At 36.5% G+C, this 18452-nt stretch overlaps 2 protein-coding genes across 3 annotated transcripts; both read right to left on the bottom strand.

The window, feature by feature from the left end:
- Window positions 1–8661: 8661 nt before the first annotated feature.
- LOC133333062 (serine proteinase stubble) lies at window positions 8662–10345 on the bottom strand. Its single transcript, XM_061541395.1, has 7 exons — window positions 10258–10345; window positions 9900–10180; window positions 9469–9842; window positions 9265–9410; window positions 9096–9203; window positions 8984–9019; window positions 8662–8915 (listed from the first exon to the last, which is right to left on the bottom strand). Exons 1-7 carry the CDS (start codon window positions 10343–10345, stop codon window positions 8785–8787), a joined length of 1164 nt encoding a protein of 387 aa, XP_061397379.1. The 3' UTR covers window positions 8662–8784.
- Window positions 10346–12754: 2409 nt separating this feature from the next.
- LOC133333126 (uncharacterized) lies at window positions 12755–17600 on the bottom strand. Of its 2 annotated transcripts, XM_061541469.1 has the most exons (7): window positions 16109–17600; window positions 15662–15892; window positions 14667–14778; window positions 14352–14605; window positions 13173–13311; window positions 12954–13108; window positions 12755–12878 (listed from the first exon to the last, which is right to left on the bottom strand). In XM_061541469.1, the coding sequence occupies exons 1-7, from the start codon at window positions 17586–17588 to the stop codon at window positions 12763–12765; spliced, it is 2487 nt and encodes an 828-aa protein (XP_061397453.1). In that variant the 5' UTR covers window positions 17589–17600; the 3' UTR covers window positions 12755–12762. The 2 variants fall into 2 exon arrangements, with proteins under 2 accessions (XP_061397453.1, XP_061397454.1); XM_061541470.1 differs by lacking the exon at window positions 15662–15892.
- Between the last annotated feature and the right edge of the window lie 852 nt (window positions 17601–18452).

Raw genomic sequence — 18452 nt, 5'->3', positions numbered from 1 at the left:
GGTGATATATTATATATGTATAATAGCTTTACATTCCCAATAGATGATTGTTTCAACAACAAATTGCACAATCAACTGACCAAAAATCGTTGCCAATCGAATTTCTCTTCTTATTTGTGATTTATTCAAATAGAATAATTATATGAGCATTCAATTTCTATAAAATTTTGGTGTAATAGGTAAATAAAATATATCAAAGTTATCCAAATTATGAATCCATCTGTGCGAACACTAGATTTATAAATGTTGAGTATTCCAGTTCAATTTAAATAAAATGTTCATTTTCAGAAAAAATTGGTAGGAAAAGTTTATACATATAAACTCAAGTTTTATACACACAGCCTTAAGGCTGAAATGTCTGTCCGGCTGGTTAATACCTGCCAATCTAGTTGGTGGTCCTTCTAGTACCACCCCTTTTACTAAAACTATATCCATCCTTCTGGTACCTCCCCCAAAAGGGTCTATATGTTGAAAATATGTCAAAAACTCAGGTGAAGGGGAATGTACCTTTATATATATATGATCTAATGTGTTATTATTGGGAAAAGTCCGTCCGTCTGGCTGGATCGTACATTAATACAAATTTTACGTATCGTAATATTTCTTCAATACTTAAATCATGTTTGCAGATAGGGCATATTTATATAATTTCCTTCCAATCGACATACTATAGTAGGGAGTTCCGGATTGTGGACATGCTAATCTTTTTTATAAAAAAATACAAACTAAATTATATAACTAGAATTTGATCCAAATCATAATTGTTTCCGCTAGTAATCCAAAAGATTTACTATTTTTGTCCAAAAAAAAAATTGGCCCAGCACTATTTGTAAAATTTGAATATGATTATATCCTTATGGAAGGACACTATAAATAATGATTTTGATGATCTTATCTAAATGTGATATTGGTATTCGATATTGGTATTTCCTACGAACACAAATATAACTATGAGGAGGTTATACAAAATCTGTGAAGTCTGGATGTGATACGCACAGACTTACATTTTGAATCATAGCCGAAATTAATTTCAACAATTTGTGTGTGTGTGTGTTTTAATGTCTGTTTCTTGTCAGTTGATCTCTTATTTCGTTGGTCATGTTAAAAAGGGTGCAAGCAGATATCACACACACGCACACAGAATGACGAACGGTCATTTGATGGCTTGTCGTCGTTGTGGTCTTTTATTTGTTGCTGTTGAAAGTCCGAAGTAATATATCCAAATTGCAGAGTAGACCAGGGCAGAATCTTGTCTTCTGGTTGTTTTAGGGTGCTGGATTAATGAATTACTTTCACTTGAGCAGCTCAAAGACTTCCCTTCCGAGATGTTTACACATAAATCAACTCTGCCTTAATTGGTTTACATGATGAGTTGATGATGATGATTGGCGTGGTATGGAAAGAAGGTGTTTCTTTGGTTGGGGTTATGGGTTTTAAATTTTGTAGAAAAACTTTTTGAGGTTTCTTGTCTCGAATATGGATGGAATGATCATAAAACTTAAATACGTTTTACAAGAAGTTCGCTGTTTTCAAATAGGGCTTATGTAAGAAACATTGTGTTGCAGTTGAAATAATTTATTGGTCATATCGAAGTGGTTAAGTCTAAATTTAAAGATTTTATGTTGTAGTTTGAAAGTTAAACTAAATGAATGCTATCATTTGTTACCACTGGGTAAATATGAAGTAATTGATGAATTCGTTTGTACCTTCTATCCTGGGTACATATAGCGTAGTGTCCGGCAATATTTTACAATTCATATTTAACCATTTACACATTTTAAGATGAGGATCAGTGGCGTGATCCGAAACTGTAGTCTTCCCGGCAAACAATGCCATACATTCCCCACTAATAAATAGTTGTTTATTATAAAAACAACAAACTGGGACTCAGCCTGAATATTTTGCAAAAACAAATCCCAAATAGGTGGTATCCCAAATAAACCGCCAACACTACTGAAGTTTGGCAAATATTTCAATTTTATATTTGCATCATATACATAATCATATGAAATTTATTAGTTGATGCTATTAAATACGTGCTTTTGTTTTTATTTGGTATCAAGTTCGATCTAATTGTTGGAATGAATTCGTCTTAGGGCATGTGATCCTGTTTTTACCAGTTTGAGATTGAACGTTAAAGTTATTGTTATCCAATACAAAATACTCGATTTTCTAGCTAATATAATTCAATATTTGAAAAACCAAAATAATTTATAATTAATTGTACATTTTTTGAATCCATTCGTTTTTATGGTGCACAGATGAGAATGAACATTTGGTACAATTTTGATATGAACAAACTACAGCATGACAAGAACATTAAATGATGGTTTAAGTCTTCCGTATTTGTGGTGACATTTTTCAGTATTTTAGCTTCGTGAAATTAAAATATTAGTGATGTCGCTCTTCGTATGGGAGGTTGTTCGAACTCGGTCATGAGTGTTATATATAAATTCGGGCTGAGTTCTTTGATATGAAATATTTTAGAATGTATATCGTCACCATAAATGCAAACGGACGTAACTACAGAAAAATTCGAAATTGACTTTTTGTCAATTGATTTTTGAGCTAATTAAAGAAATTCTAACGGATGTAACTACAATAGCATGTTATTAATAATGCAAAAGACGTAACTACACTCCTGTAAAACACTAAAGATAGCAATTCTGAACTTATATAAATGTGGAAACTCTTTCTGCTAAAAAGGGGAGCCCCATATAATTGCACATCCCAAATATCGGAACTTTGAGAAGTTCTGCCACCAATTTTAACCAAATGTGCTGTAATTTTACACTTTGGATAATCATTGAGTAGAAAATCTCAATACAAGAAATTATCGCTATTGAGCCATGTTATAGAAGTCGGACGGGAGCGACTATATCCGCTCTCCTCTTTGTGTACATACAATATCGCCGTATGATCGTTATATGTGCCGATTTAAACCAAGCAAAACAAATGTCGATGGAACAGACAAAACATGTTTGTAGGAAGCTTGATATGTAATATGAGAACAGATGATATATGAACCAATTTCTTATAATCCATACACATGTAATTTTGAAACCTATGCAACATTTCATGTCATTGAAGCAGACTTAGGATACTTTGTGTACTATTTATATGAAATCTAACAAAAGTATGTATGAGAGTTATACGAATAAATCTGGACCGATTTGAAGAAAACTTGACACTAGCCTTTCGGTACCCTGGAGCAATGCTCATGCAATGTTCAAAATTTCATCTCAATCATACAAACTTGACGTATTTTGTGCACAAAATACATAGAATATATATCTAAATCAGATACTCTGCATCATACTAGGTTATTTGGTGCACCTTTTAGGTAAAAATGTTAGAAAATATACGAGATGTATCTAAGTTGATTTTAACAAAACTCTATCGTAATCGGAAAAAATATTGGGTCTTTAGTAAAAAGAAAAAGTGGTTTGAAAAATAAACATTAAAAAAAATTGGGAGGCATACTTAATTTTTTTTTGTTTTTATAACGTTTTTTGCTTATCCTGTAAAATAAATAAAATTTTAGTTACGTCCGTTTGCATTTATGATGACGATATGCGCATTTTCAAATTGCTAACGTATTTTTAGAAATTTGAATCAAACAATTTTTTGAATTCGACAGGTCCCAGTTTTTCTTTGGATGTCTCGTTTTTACAACTTGTGATGTTATATCAACATTCAGGCTTCAAAATACCGCACATTGACAAATGCAATCCCTTTTCTATATACTATAGTCCACGTCATGCATTATTAATAAATAATTGAGGTTGAAATGTTATTTTAATTAATTTATTTTTTTTTTTTTTCATTTTTATCCCAATTTTTTGATTCTTAGATGGCCCAAATAATAATTTCCTGATATTTACTAGCATATGTGCTGTTTAACCGAAAGATTTGGTGTTTATAAACTATTTGTAATATTATATATAGATTATAGGTACAAAATATAGAATGTAAGGCAATGAAAAACACCGGTTTCCAAATGGTTAACCAATATAGAATCGCAATAGCCAACAACAATAACTGATTTCATTACAAACACATCTTTCTAAAATTGCAAAATTCTTGTATACTTGTTTTTATTATTTTGTTGCACACTTACAATCCAATTCATCGAAAAACTTAGCTTCCTTGGGCAATTCCTTTTGGATGGCTTGCTTAAGTTCTGGAGTGACAGCTGTGTTGTAAATTGAATTGTAATTTTGCGATGCACTTGCAATCACTACACACGTCCATAGTGGTATGAGCCATCGTATCGAGTAGCTTAGCATAGTCGGTCGGACTTTTGGCAATTCTCTCGATTCACAATTTTTGAGGAGAACCAATTTTTGTTCGATTTAATTTCAATTTTCAATACGAGGAGTACATATTGTGGGATAAGACGATAATAACAAAAGGTTTGCACTAATTGGGCCCCGTTGTGACAAAATTTTCGAATTCACAATGATTGTCACAGTCAAGCTTAATAAGTTGCTGTTGTTGTACCGGCTGTTGGAATAATATTTTTGTTTAGATTGAATTTTGTAATTTGTTATTGGTTTCGTTGAAAATATTCACTTTGAATTTTTGATTCGATGTGACTAGGTATTGTCAACACTTGTAAATGCAAATCACTTTGAAGAAATTCGCGTAATTATTTCGAACGGAGTACGGGCGCATACACGGGGTCGGTGGTGAAGGCAGCGCTGGTGGTGGTGGTGGAGGTCGCGTAAAAATTTGTCGTCTGTATTGAAATGTATTCCGGTGTAATCGATCAGTATGCTTTAACTTCGAAATAACTAATAACACTGGACGACAGTCAGCTCATGCCAATCCATGGACGAGCGTAAATACGCTCTTCAATGGCGTTATCAGCTCACACATGGGAATATATGATTTACGTACTCAATGGCGGTTTTGCCTAAAGCTCAGCTCAGCTCAACAATGTGAACCGCAATAACCGCCAGAGAGGCAAAGCAAAACACAACAGTCAAATGAAATCGAAAGTGAGGTGAGTCAATATAGGTAGCAACAACAACAAAACAATGTCGATCGAAAGAGACGTGGAGTCACACTTAAAATATTGGGGGATGGATGCATTGTCATTGGGACGGACTTGTTGTTCGCATATTGGCACAACGGCGGCCGTGCCGAATAGCAACTTCAGCCGCTACTCAGCCAACAAATTGCGTGCATTACAACATTAACAACAATTGTAAGTGCCGATGCATGGTGTTTACCCCAATAAACGGTGTGTGACTGTAAGCTTCAAAGACAACCACCGAAGAGGTTGAGAAGCGTGCGGTTCCTTATGAACGTAGCGTTTTGCATTTTTATTTGAAAATCAGCTGTTTCATGCAGATAATTAGTCGTATTATAATAATTTGGAGAGTAGAAGAGAGAGAGAGAGAGAGAGTTAGAGATGGTTGAGAAAAAAGCTTTACTTTATATCCTATATGTTTAAATCCTTGTCAGGCGTTGATTTATAAACTACTTATAAATCAGATAGTTTTAAAATCACATCAATCGTTCATTAAAAAAACCTTACTTTCTAATGAAATGAATAATCCTTTTTAATAAATAATAACAACTGAATTTTAAATTCATTCCAGGGGCGCACAATCTTAATTTTTAAAAATAAATTTGTTCCCTATTGGTTTGAAGTTATCATGAAGAAGGTACCCTTTAAAAGGAAGACACTTTCGCAACGCAAAGTTTGGCCTAAGCGTAATAAATCGAATCTGTCTTAAAAATCAAAAACCTATACCCGTCATTTTAAGAACCACAACTTTGATGGTCGGAATTGATAACGGAACTGCATTTTATTTTCAGCTGTAACGTTTTGGTATTGCACAACAAGTTTAACCTTGAAATCCGTGTTTATGACACATTTAATGTGTGTGTGTTGTTTTTATTTGTAGTTGGTTGGCAGCAGGCAGGCATGTCGATTGGCTGGTTGGTTGAATGACTGACTTCTGTGTTAATTTGTATTTTGTAATCCAAGGTATTTTTCCAATTATGTCCAATAATGTTTATTTGTTTACATACGCACATACATACGATACATCCATCCATGTAGCTGCCTATATGGTATGCATATAATTTCGCAAGACAACAGAAGCAACAATGACAATTTGACACTATATAACGAAGTGGAAGAAGAAGAGGCAACGGCAATTGCACATTCATTTATTTAACTTCCAGCGGTGTTGCTGTTGCCTATGTAGGCCCAAAATAAGAGAGCCATGGTCGAATGTAGTCAAACAAATTTAGTAGCTGAGCGTGGAATATAGAGTGTGCAGGCGAATACGCTTTGGTAAATGTGAACGCATTACAATGAGAGTATGAAACCGTACAACACCGAAACAATGACAAATAAAAATGCCAAATTATCAGATAAACAAAGTTACCTCAACCGTTCGTATCGTCTTCATCGCCCACAGCACAGTGAATACATGTGACACAATATTTTTGGGGGGGCTTTTCGTTTATCTTTATCACACTGACAATAAAATAATTGTTTTTTTTTTATTGTTATTAACTAGATAGTCTTCAAAATCAATATACATTATATACTTTTTATATTCTATATGTCCCAATTTACATGGCAAAATATTTTAAAACCAATATTAAGTAAAAATGTTTTATTCTGGGGACCAAACCAAAGTATAGGACACATTTATAGTCTAAATGTACCAAAAAACGAATTAACCTATAAAACCCGACACGAAATTTTTATTTTACACTTTAATTATGATACCACATATTTAGAAGACACATACAATAAGTAATAATATAAACATACAAACCTAATACTAATAAATTTTTTTATAATAAATCATGAACATTTTATATCTGCTCTTTGAAGATGCATTTTACCTAGCTTAATTTATTTCGTACCACTGTTCGTAAAATGTATTCGTACATGACAATTCAAAATTGTACATATACACACAAGAGTACATACGCAAATAAGAGTATGTTGTTACTTTTTTATTGACTAACAACAAATTATGTCATTTTGGCCTTAAACACTGCCAATTTTAGAAGAAATTTAGGAAACTAGCACAACGTTGGTAACAACAATCAAAAGGCTATTTGCACTTAATAACAACAAATATTACAGCAACAATAATAACAGGGGAATCTCCAAAATATAAACACATAAATTGTATATATGCAGTGGTGACATGAACGACGGCGCGAGGTTCCCACTTCATCCAGTGTTTATTTACTTACATTTATATATTTGTCTTCAACTTGTTGATTAGGACAAGGCCAAACTTATTAAAAAAAAGTGTTGTTAACAACACCGAACATATAATAAAGTGAAAATAATTGAAGAGCATATAGCTGTATCCCCCTGAATTTTTCAATTGAGAGTAAAGAGAAACTTAACTGAAATCGCAAAGATGCCATAATCTCTTAATAGCTCACGGAAGAAGCGTTGTCAAAAACATATAATATTTCACAGACCATGTCGATAAAGATCCGATATTTTTATTATTTATTAAAAGCTTGATATATCTCCATGAGACCATGTTTCAGCAAAATTAGTTTATTTACACAATAAAAGTATGTCACCAACCTGAAAATCTCGCATCTTAGTCATAATCGAACAATGTCATTGGCTGAATTGGAACATCTTCACACTTACCCATCACGCATAACAATTTGACCATTCATTCATTACCTCTGCCCGCAGTTAAGAAACGTCAACGTATTGTTATGTAATAGTGTTTTTTCTTCTGTTTTGTTTTGGGTATGCTGTCAACATTTCGTCTTTGCTGCAGCCGGCAGTCACATCGTCGTCGCTGAAAGACAGCCAACCCTTTGTTTTTACTTGTCGCCATAAAATCTTATTAATATTTTATGATTTGTCTCTGTTGTAACCAATAACTGACCGACTGCAAGGCCAAGTAAATATTCCAGAAACTAGTTTTGCTTTTTTTTCTTCTTTTTTCTTTTCTATTGAGTCATTTATTTTGGGCGGTTAGTCTTAACGTTTGTATGTGTTGAAGTAAGTTTTGGAGTTCAAAAATCTAAAGAGGTAGATGACGAATAGTATGCAGTATACAGTGTGGATGATTTATGATACTGTCAGTCAAAATTGATATTCCATGTTAAAATATTCCTGTACATACGACATTTCATTGAATAGTTTTTCAACCGAGATCATTTGTTTGTATGTTACTTACAATTATTTACATACAGTAAAATCTCGATAATCCAGACTGCATTTCCCAACTCATTGTGTATTCTATATATATTCGGACTGGTAATAAAATTATATTCATAATCCGGAGTCAGAATCTAAATCCTGATTATGTAGATACATTATTTTTATGACTTTTTTTATTTACATTTCGCAAATTTTACTGAATATGACACTAATTATATTAAAAGTTAATATTTTAGCAATTATAAGGTTTTTATTTTTTTTTTTAGATTTTTTAATTAAATTTAGCAAATTTTAGTAAAAATTACACTAATTATATTAAAATTTAATAATGAAAACCTTGATAATCCGGAAAATTTGGCAATTCGGATTGGGATTTGCAGTGGATTATCCGGATTAGCGAAATTGTATTGTTTAGAGGTACCCAATCAACGTTTTCAAGAACAAATACACACAATATAGTAGAATATATAAATAAGTTTTATTATTGAATGCTTTTTGGAACAACAAATACCCTGATTACTAAAAGCCTAAAATGTAGATGTTTACACACAAATTAACTAGTTCTAAACTAAAACAGAAGTCATTGCGAACTTATTTCACAACATCTAAACAGCGTGACGCATTAACATTTCTTGAATCCATTTGGATGTTTTCTGTACATTGTGATAAATTCCCGGTTGATGGTCGACGCCACATCCAAATCCAGCACTGGTAATGCCAACCAAAAAGAAGCGACCTTTGCAAAAAAACATTCACATATAGATTAGAAACTTGCAAATGTATTATTGTCGTTACAAGACATACCTCGTTCTTTAACAATGAGCGGCCCGCCAGAATCTCCTTTGAAAATATAACAAAACATAAGCAAACGTTTTTTTTTGTTGTAGTGCCTTAAAGTATGCTTTAAATTACTTACCCAAACAAGCATCTTGATGGCCATCTGAATGCCCCGCACAAAACATTTCATTGAACAGTTCCACTTTTATTTGTTTGCTTTCATGCCAACGAAGGCACTCCAAAGAAGCTAAACAGATAAACGGTTATTTTTTTTTCATTTTCATTTAGAATCGATTTAGTTAATTTACTTATTATGGGTACGGTGGCAACTTGCAGCATATTCGTTCCAGCCTGGCCCAGACTTGCTTCTGTTTTCCCCCAACCAGCCACTACAGCTTTGCGGCCGGCCAGACGTATTGGATAAACCGGCAAACAAATCGGTAATATGTGCTCACTGAAATGTAAAATTTAATTTTAGAATTTTCAGACGACACTCCCAAAAGGTATTGTACCTAAATCCAGTTGGCTTGGCCAATTTGAGTAGAGCTAAATCATAACGATCCGGTTGAGTCATACGAAATTCAAAGAGTGGATGTATTAGCTTTTGTATGACATTGTGTTTCTCTGCGGGCAGTGGTTCCTGGGCATGGCCCAAATTTTGAGTATCTAACTCTCCCAGATAAACGGAAATATCCTGTAATCGGGCTTGTTGAACACAGTGGGCTGCGGTTGCCACCATGTTTTTCGATACAAGCACCCCACCACACTGGTATTCGGCAATACGTATGTGAGCCTGCCAAGGGTACTCGGCGAATTGTGCTGGCCTGCCACCTATGATGCGTTTTTGTAGGGTATTTTGGAAATTGTGCGGTATACCACATTCGGGCTACAACAATCGAATTAGAAGTTAATAATAGCAATCAGAGTGTTCTATATAACTCACCTTTGTGGTAATGTCATTGTCATCGCGTCTGCGTAGGAAAACACGTTTCGGCAGATTAGTTACTTTTTTGTTGTATTCTACCAAAGCGGTCTCAACTAGATTTGCAGCTGGGGAAATGTCACCGTCGGCAGCTATGCAACAGGAGAAGAACCATTTGTTATTGCCACAACCGCGAGCATGTTTACCACCCTGTAACCAACAGGAAAATGAAAGTCTGCAGGGCCATACTCCGCCCTGATGTAAACATTCCGTTGGTACACCCAGTATGGCGTTTAAAATGTCTTTGTTTTTATTTAAGAAGTAGATTTAATTAATTCTGATCATGTGTGTGTGTGTGTGTTTGGAGTAATGTTCTTACTTGCTTGTGCCGAGCTAAATCCTAATTCGAGAATAATCATATAGATGACTCCTGTTGTGAGTATCAAATTGTTGTTCCATAGGTACATCTTTGGTGAATGTTATCGATATTTCTGCTTCATTTCCATAAGAATTTCCTGTGGTTATGACTGCAATAATTAAATATATCAAACCTTTATTTGTAGGCATGGGTTTGTGTCCTAAGTCTTTTGATCTGCATTTAATTGAAATCCATTTAATCATCTCCTATCATAAATAATTCTATACCGAGTAAACGTTGTTCGCAAAATGTTTCTACATATTTGTAATGGTTGCTAGTTAATATCACGAAAATAACAACTCATTTCTGTATTTGAATTTTAAAATTATTAAAAACAAACAGTTAACCACATTAAAGGGAGATTAGCATTTGCTGGTGTGTAAAATGTTGAAAGATTATCTCTGTCTTGTTGTAATTTGGCAACTAAATTGACGGGGTTCACATGCTTTCTTAGACATGTGTGAATCAAGAAATATATTGTCATTTCAAGTGTAGTCTTGTATCGACGTTTGTGTCTTAAGTCTTTTGTTTTCTAAGCAATATCCAATTGCTATTGCACACCAATTCTCCATTATATGTCACAAATTCATAACATATTCATAATTCACGTGTATAACTGTTGTCGTTATTCCTATCTTTGTTGCTGGTCTCAGTATACTGTGCCGCATTCGTAATGACACCATTGACTAGAATTTCTACAACATTTTTACAATGACACTAGCTCTGTGATCTAGTTCACAACAACGTCGTTTTCATTTGCTGTTCTCTGTGGTAGTCTATTTTCATGAATGGGCAAGTCAACAGTCATTCATTTGTACATCATTTTCATTGACCGGAAATCAATGAATGACATGTGTCAATAGAGCGAGGGTGTTTGACTTCAAGTAGAATATCAACCTTGAGACATATATTCACGGTCACAGCAAAGAGTGAAAACTAAATTGAAATGGACATTTGTGTTAGACTTTGACAACCACTTAGAACACCTTCATCCATGTGATATATTTAGAAAATATTTAAATGTTGAATTTCTTTTATACCACTTTTATTTATTGCGATTTCATAAAACCATTATTTCGATGCTCGCTTAGAGATTTTTATTGTATTTTCTTTTTATGATGCCTAGAACGTTGATTTTTGTTTGCTCGAACGAAACGAAACGACCTTACACGTAGACTGACCAAATTAAACTGGTGCTGGAAGAGTAAAAGTATCAGCGCCAAGCCGTCAGCCATAATGTGATGACTATGTTGCATGCTTCAAGAATGGCTCCCAGTACGACATGAGCAACAGGTTCTAAGTAGACAAGCAATGTAAAGATCTTCTGTTGATAGTTAAGAACAAAATCATTTTATTAATGCATGTTGTCTAGATGTTTCAACGAAACGACGAGGGTAGCTTCAAAAGTTTAATAAAGAACCATTCGAATGGCTTTGTTGAGGCGTATTTTTATTCACCTAGCTTATTTGTTTGTTTGTCCGTATTAAAGGAATAGTGAATTATATTAAATTTTGAAACATTTCTAAGCGAAGTTTAGGAATCCATGTTTTCACTATGACTGTTGTATGGGAAAAATGTTATTTTCTTTAAACATTTGCCTACATTTTCATACCGCCCTCGTGTGTTTCATTCCCTCCATTACATACCTGTTTGTGGATTAAATACATGAATGTTTCTTTCTATTTTCCTTAAGCTAATTCCTAGGAATATATTTAAACTAGCTTTGTTAAGCAGAACGTAACGAGGTGTGCTTAGAAAGTTTTAACAAGCAAACGATGTAGGCAGTAATTAGTGTTTCCCGCCGTTGGTATTGTTTTCTAAGCGTGTGTGAATATTTTTTCAAAGTTTTTGAATTTGAAAATATATTTGGCAATATTATTTTACACAGGATAATTTAAAAAAATTGACACTGATGGCAATTACCTCTTTCATCTTTATACCATTTGAAAATGTGCAATAGAAACAGTAAGCGTAAATGTTTTCAATGTTATTTTATTTACATTTTTGTTTTGTTTTATTTTTGTTGTTGTTGTTCTCTTTTAAATAAAAAAATAAATTATATTTTGTGATTTGATTTGAATAAATATGGTTTTGTTTTAACAATCTATATCTAGTATTTCGATTTGTATCGATTACAAACCAATGTGCTTGCAATGCAACATAATAATATTTATAAAATATGTTTGTTAATAAATAAATTTAAATGGATATTCTTACAATTAATGATAGCGTGAGACGAGGAGATGACGATAGCTTAGCAGTTTAGCTTAAGTATCTAATATTAATGAGAGACCTATTATAAATATCAGCCTAAGAGAGGACTTAAGCGTTAAAAGCAATACACTTGTGTTGTGGGTTCACACATACTCCATGGATTCCATGTGTGTGTTAGTAGCAGCAATAGCCAGTATTTACAATAGAGGGGAAATCAATGAACACTGCAAGTGGATGCGGGCGCGGCAGCCTTTAAATGTTAGCTGTCAGGCCGACAACATAGGAAATCCAATCGACGGTATAGGCCACACGATGATAAATGCCAGGTTGACCTCGCGAAGCACACGAATAACCAGCTGAGACCACACCTGAAAATGAATTGCGAATATGGTACATTTGAAATCAATCAAAATTATTAATCATGGCAATATTTGGGAACATACCAATCAAGTGCCAACGTCCATTCTTCTCATGCATGAGAGGGCCACCAGAGTCTCCTTGACATGAATCTTTACCACCGTTTCGGTATCCAGCGCACATCATTTCCGGATATATCACAACATTAATGCCATTTTGACGATGCCATCTCTCGCATATTCTGTCAACGAAACATCGAAATACACATTATAAACCATTTTGCAATTGCCGTCAAATCTACAAACCGGTTTTCAATAACGGGAACATCGACTGCCTGTAATGTCTTGGGCCTCAATCGTGAACCAGGATTTAAAGCGCCCCAGCCCGCTGCCCAACCAAATTTGCCTAGGAAATCTTCATTCTTTTCGGGTAAACAGATGGGAGCTGAGAAGTATAACAGAAATACATGAAATGAAATGTTACGTTAATTGTTTTCCAGAAAACATCCGAAATACTATATAAAATTAAAATATGTGCCAAACCGGAAATGCCATGAAAAAATGTTTTTCAATTTAATATATCATAGAAATATATTTCACCCAACATTTGCATGTCATTCATAGCTCATTATGTCCATTACTCTTCTCGTGGATTTGGCACGTGCTCAAACCAGCATTTCAAGTGTCTTAGTTGGCAAGCCAAGCCAATAGTTGCTGAGTGTGTTGCCACTTTGTTTTTTTCTAGTTACTTTATTCAATTGGCAGTCGAGAGCATTTTATTTGGCCCTTCAAGAGTTTATTTGGTCGTGTAACAAATATTGGGGTCGTCTGTCATTACATCACTTAACCTAGTCAGTTTTTTATTAGAAAAATGTACTCGTATTACAGTTTAACATTCGAACTTGCTTGAAGTACGTGAGTATTTAAATAAAACATTCGAGTCCGATTAACATGAACAAATCATATATGCAGTCGATATTTTAGAATGTAGGATTTGTTTTCAAATCGCGACGGCGCTCAAACAACAACACTAACAATTATACATAGTACCTTCTTCAATCTTAGGTGATACAGTATTTGGTACAACAAAAGGCGTGCATGTCCTCTTTAAGCTCTATGTTTTTGTTAACAATTCGTATGTATCAAAAATTATCGCGCATGATTAATATTTTATTTTATTCAATTGTATTCAAACCTGCATCCCTTGTTAAAACATAAGCTGAATACGGTGCCAATCTACTTAAAAAACACAATCAAAAGATGGAACCTTGCGTACATATATCGAAACATATTGCTGTTCAATTAAAGATGTATTTTACGATTTTATAGTTATCCCATTATTTTTGCTACAAAGCGATTGTGAACATATTTGTTAAAATTCAAGTTTATTGAACTGTCTAAAGCGTGCCTAAATTTGCGAAAGTTCTCCATAATATCGAGTAGACTATACGTAATGTAGAATACAAATATAAATGTTATGATTACCTATGTGAGGCATAAAATGCACCGTCCTTTCCAGTGTCAGCACAGAGACATCGAAACGATCAGCTTGAGGAGTAAACTTGAAATAGGGATGCACATCAATTCGTCGGACACCGAAAGTATAGGCTGGTAAAGGTTCCACAGCCGAATTAATGACATAATCTCCCAGAGTAACATGGACTTGACGAGGTGTAGCTCTGGCCACACAATGACCGGCTGTTACCACATGACGCCGTGATATCAAGGAACCACCGCACCTAAACATTGGACATCACAATAAAGTATCGCTTAGAAATTAACAGGTTACAGGTCACTTACCTTGAGGAGCCAATACGAATGTATGCTTGCCAGGGAAAAGATCCAAAGCCGGCATCATCACCACCGACAATACGTCTCTGGGCGGTTTGTTTTGCCAAGGATATGCCACAGCCTAGGTATGTCATAAAAAAAAACAAATATTGTTGTTGTTGCTTTCATAATTATCCCAAAATGTAAACCATAGACACCAGATAAATATTTGAATATAGATATTAATACGGGTTAAGCTAGACATAAGAAGTGCAACATAAAGCAGATACATTTAATGCAAAGCCAAGCTAAGTACATGTGAGAGCCAAAACACTACTTGATGTGTGGGTAATTACGATTTGAGAGCCTGATCTTCCGCAGGAACAATGCTGGTCTTGGTTAGCGTTGGATTGTTTAGTTACATTACGCGATAGATTGGGAACGCCATTGCTGCTCGGGTCTCTTGGCGAACACGAATTTCAGGGATCATTCATGCATTTCAAGACAACAACAACAACAACAACTTCTGCTACTACTACTAAAAATGTCCCCATAACCAAAATGGACTTCTACAGTTTGTCTAAACCTTATGCAACCACTACCCTACAAATATTCAGCGATACTTCTACAATTTATAGAAATTACCAATGGACAATTAGATTTTAGAATCAATACTCAAGACAAAGGAATTATTCATGCGTGTCAGATCATGCAGCCGAGTATATACATATATGTAGCCTAATTTAGTGCAGTCGTTAGCAATTCGCCCGTACAAAGGAGGATAACATGCAAAACTTTAGCACCATATGTGTTTGGAAACACTCACTGCCCCTCTATCCTCGTGTACCAAGGCGGGGCAATGGTGATAATTAGAAAATGCAAGGTGGGAAGTGATCGGGGGACACATGAGTTGAGAGCGTTTAGCAAGTGCTTTATTACGGGGGACCTTTAACCATCGTTGCTTGGCCGGACCATTGTGATTCTGGCTGGTGTTCGTGCAATTTTCTTTTCTTTCTAACACTCACTGGGATCGTTTTTCACGGGTCCATAAGTCTTTTGCGGAAGATCAGTCAAATCGATTGTGTTGCCCACGTATTCGGAGGTGCGCAAGTTGGCTGACTTTGCTGTGCGATGACAGCAGCCACGCAACAAGCCGTGACAAGTGCCCTGCAGCAGGCCGCCAGTCATCCAGCAGCCTATGAAAAATTCACAGGTTCCACCGCGATGCTGGCACTCCAATTCGCTTGTGATGTCAACTGAATGTGAGAAAGAGAGAAAGGAGAGAGGAAGCATATACCAGTGTTGCAGAGCGGTGCAATGGACCTTTGACTACTTACACTGGGGGCAATTCTATAGTAGAGCGGCCACTGACCTCTATGGAATTGTCCCCATTCGCATTGTCATGCTCGTGGTTAATATTGAATGGCGAAAGCTTTGTGATTAGTTGGTACTATAGGCTATTCTGGGCTTACCTTTTTCCTTAAAGGTACTGGCTGACTGAGCTCCATTCAGACTGCTACTCTCCGAGGTACTGTCCAGATCCTGCAAACTGAATTCATTGCGCACATCTTGAACCGAAGCTAACTCGTTCAGACCGAAATTTTGATCACGAAATACCACATTGTCATTAAAATAGACTCCTGTTCCGGTTGAACTGGGTCCCGTTGTGCCCACATTGTCGTTGGTGGGAAAAACCACACGGGGACTACGCGATGACTTGAAGGGATAATAACGACTTTTACGTGAACTCGATGGGTCTATGTACTCATTGAATGTTTTCTGGGGTGAAAAAGGCCGTACTAGAGAACCAGTCCGGAACTCTGTATCACCGAAGAACAAACCTCGCTGCGGCCTTTGCGGTAGAGCAGTAATGGGCCCATTAATGTCACCAAATTTTGTAACCTCTTCACGATATTGTTTCCCAGCTGCCACGGCAGAGTTTAATGTGTGGGGTATCGTGCTAGCTCCTATACCCGAAAAATCGTATGAGTAGGAGGTTGGAGAAACGTCGGGTTCGAATACCAACTGACGAGTTAGACGCTTATCTTGCAAAGGAACCTCCTCGAAGCCGGACGTCTCGCCAAAAACAGGGTTGTCCTCTCGGTAGCCTTGGGGTTGGAATGGGCTTGAGGGGTTCAGACTGTAACTGGGAAATTGGAAACCCACTCGCCGACTGCTTGTCTCTTCGCCTCTGTCATAGCGATCTGTTGAAGTAGGTGTGCTAACAGGAAAGCTATCGCTGCGTTCCGTTCTGTCAGTCGATGGTGTCACCTCATCAGCAATTTCGGGAACAGCTGGGAGGACATCACTTGTTGGTGGTCCCAAATCACTTAGCGATGCATTGCCCTTAGGCTTGAGCTGTAAGAGATAGTTCTGGGAGGGGTCTGGCTGCAAAGGAATATAAAGGTAATTTCGTTTACGACCTTGCCTGGTGAAATTGTTGCTCAATGCAGCTGGTACCACATTCTTAGGAATGGTTATCAAGGGGCTGGAGGGCAGTTCCACTGCTGGGGCATTTATAATTTCTACCTCAGCATTGTCGGAGCGCCGGTTTGCTTGACGAAGATTGGGGTTACCTGAGCGGCCCTTGCGATATGCACTAAATGTTTGTGCTGCCGAACCATCGGGTCTAATAACCACATTCGGAAAGTTGGCCACATCCGCCTTCGAAAAACTTTGATACGGCGCATAGAGATTGCGTGCCGTGTTCTTCGGATCCCTTAGAGGCAAGTGTTTGTTATCTAGCCATGGTGGCTGATTGGGAGAGGTAGCGTAAGGCTGTGTCGATGAGGCAACTTGAAAGGGAGTTGTAGGCGTGGCTGTCAACTGTAATGTCGGCGCCAACGATGGTGTGTGTGAAAAGTGCGGGTTACCTTCAATCAGCTGAGCTGTTGCCGACACTGCTGATAAGACAATGAGAGACCAAATACTGCATTGTGTGGTTGCTTTCATTTTACATCGAGCTCTTCAATTAATGACCTTGAAAACGTATATTTTGATTGTATAAATGTGTTGGGGAGCAATGGGTTTGGAAGCAAAAGATAGCCGGCCAATTGAATATCCAAATGCCAGAAAGGAAATTCGGGATGGAAACTGGTTCGCTTGGGAAGGAAATGAAGTTACTTCCGCTCGCCTTCTGACTTAGGGAGTCACGTTCATTGAACTCCTTTTCGGAGGCAATGGAATGTTGTTTCGAAGACAGCAGCGTTTACCTCTTTTCCTGTGTAGCAGTGTTGTTTGTTTGGTCTCACAGGCGCCGCTATGATCTGATGATTATGTACCTGCCACGGATATCTCGTGTTGCAGCAATTGCTGGCGGTGTGCAGCCGTTGTTGGTGCCGAAATGGGCAATGATGTCGTGCAGGGGTATGTGTAAGGAACTGCCGGCGTCTTCAGGGGATGAATGAAGAGAGCGCGTGGCGCGTGAATGTTCCGAGGCACTTGCGTTATTGCTCCAGTTGTCAGCTTGTACGCCAGCACTTGTGCTCTGCTCTGCTGCTAATGCGGTGATGTGGATGCACACAACTCGTCTGACAGCGGTTATTGGTCTTTTACAACTTGGCCTAGCTGTCTGTCCGCCAGCTGGTGATTGCTATTTGCAATTGTTGGCAACAATAATTGGTTAGCAAGATGTTTTGGCTGCCGCTGCTGTTGCTGTTGCACGTTACACACCTTGAGTTATTTCGGCTTAATGCTGTTATTACGTGAACATGAAAAACCAGTGTTAACAAAGTCCGCACATCGCATCACTGGACGCTTCGTTTTGTTTTATTTTTCGTTTTGATGTCAGTGCTGCCTCGCTTGTTGTTTTTGGGA

The sequence above is a fragment of the Musca vetustissima genome, unplaced genomic scaffold, assembly GCF_032173495.1.
Source record: "Musca vetustissima isolate MV318-11 ecotype Yass unplaced genomic scaffold, APGP_CSIRO_Mvet_v1 utg900, whole genome shotgun sequence".
NCBI classification, from domain to species: Eukaryota; Metazoa; Arthropoda; class Insecta; order Diptera; family Muscidae; genus Musca; species Musca vetustissima.
Note: the sequence above shows the minus strand (reverse complement) of the source record. Positions and strands in the feature narration are given on the sequence as shown.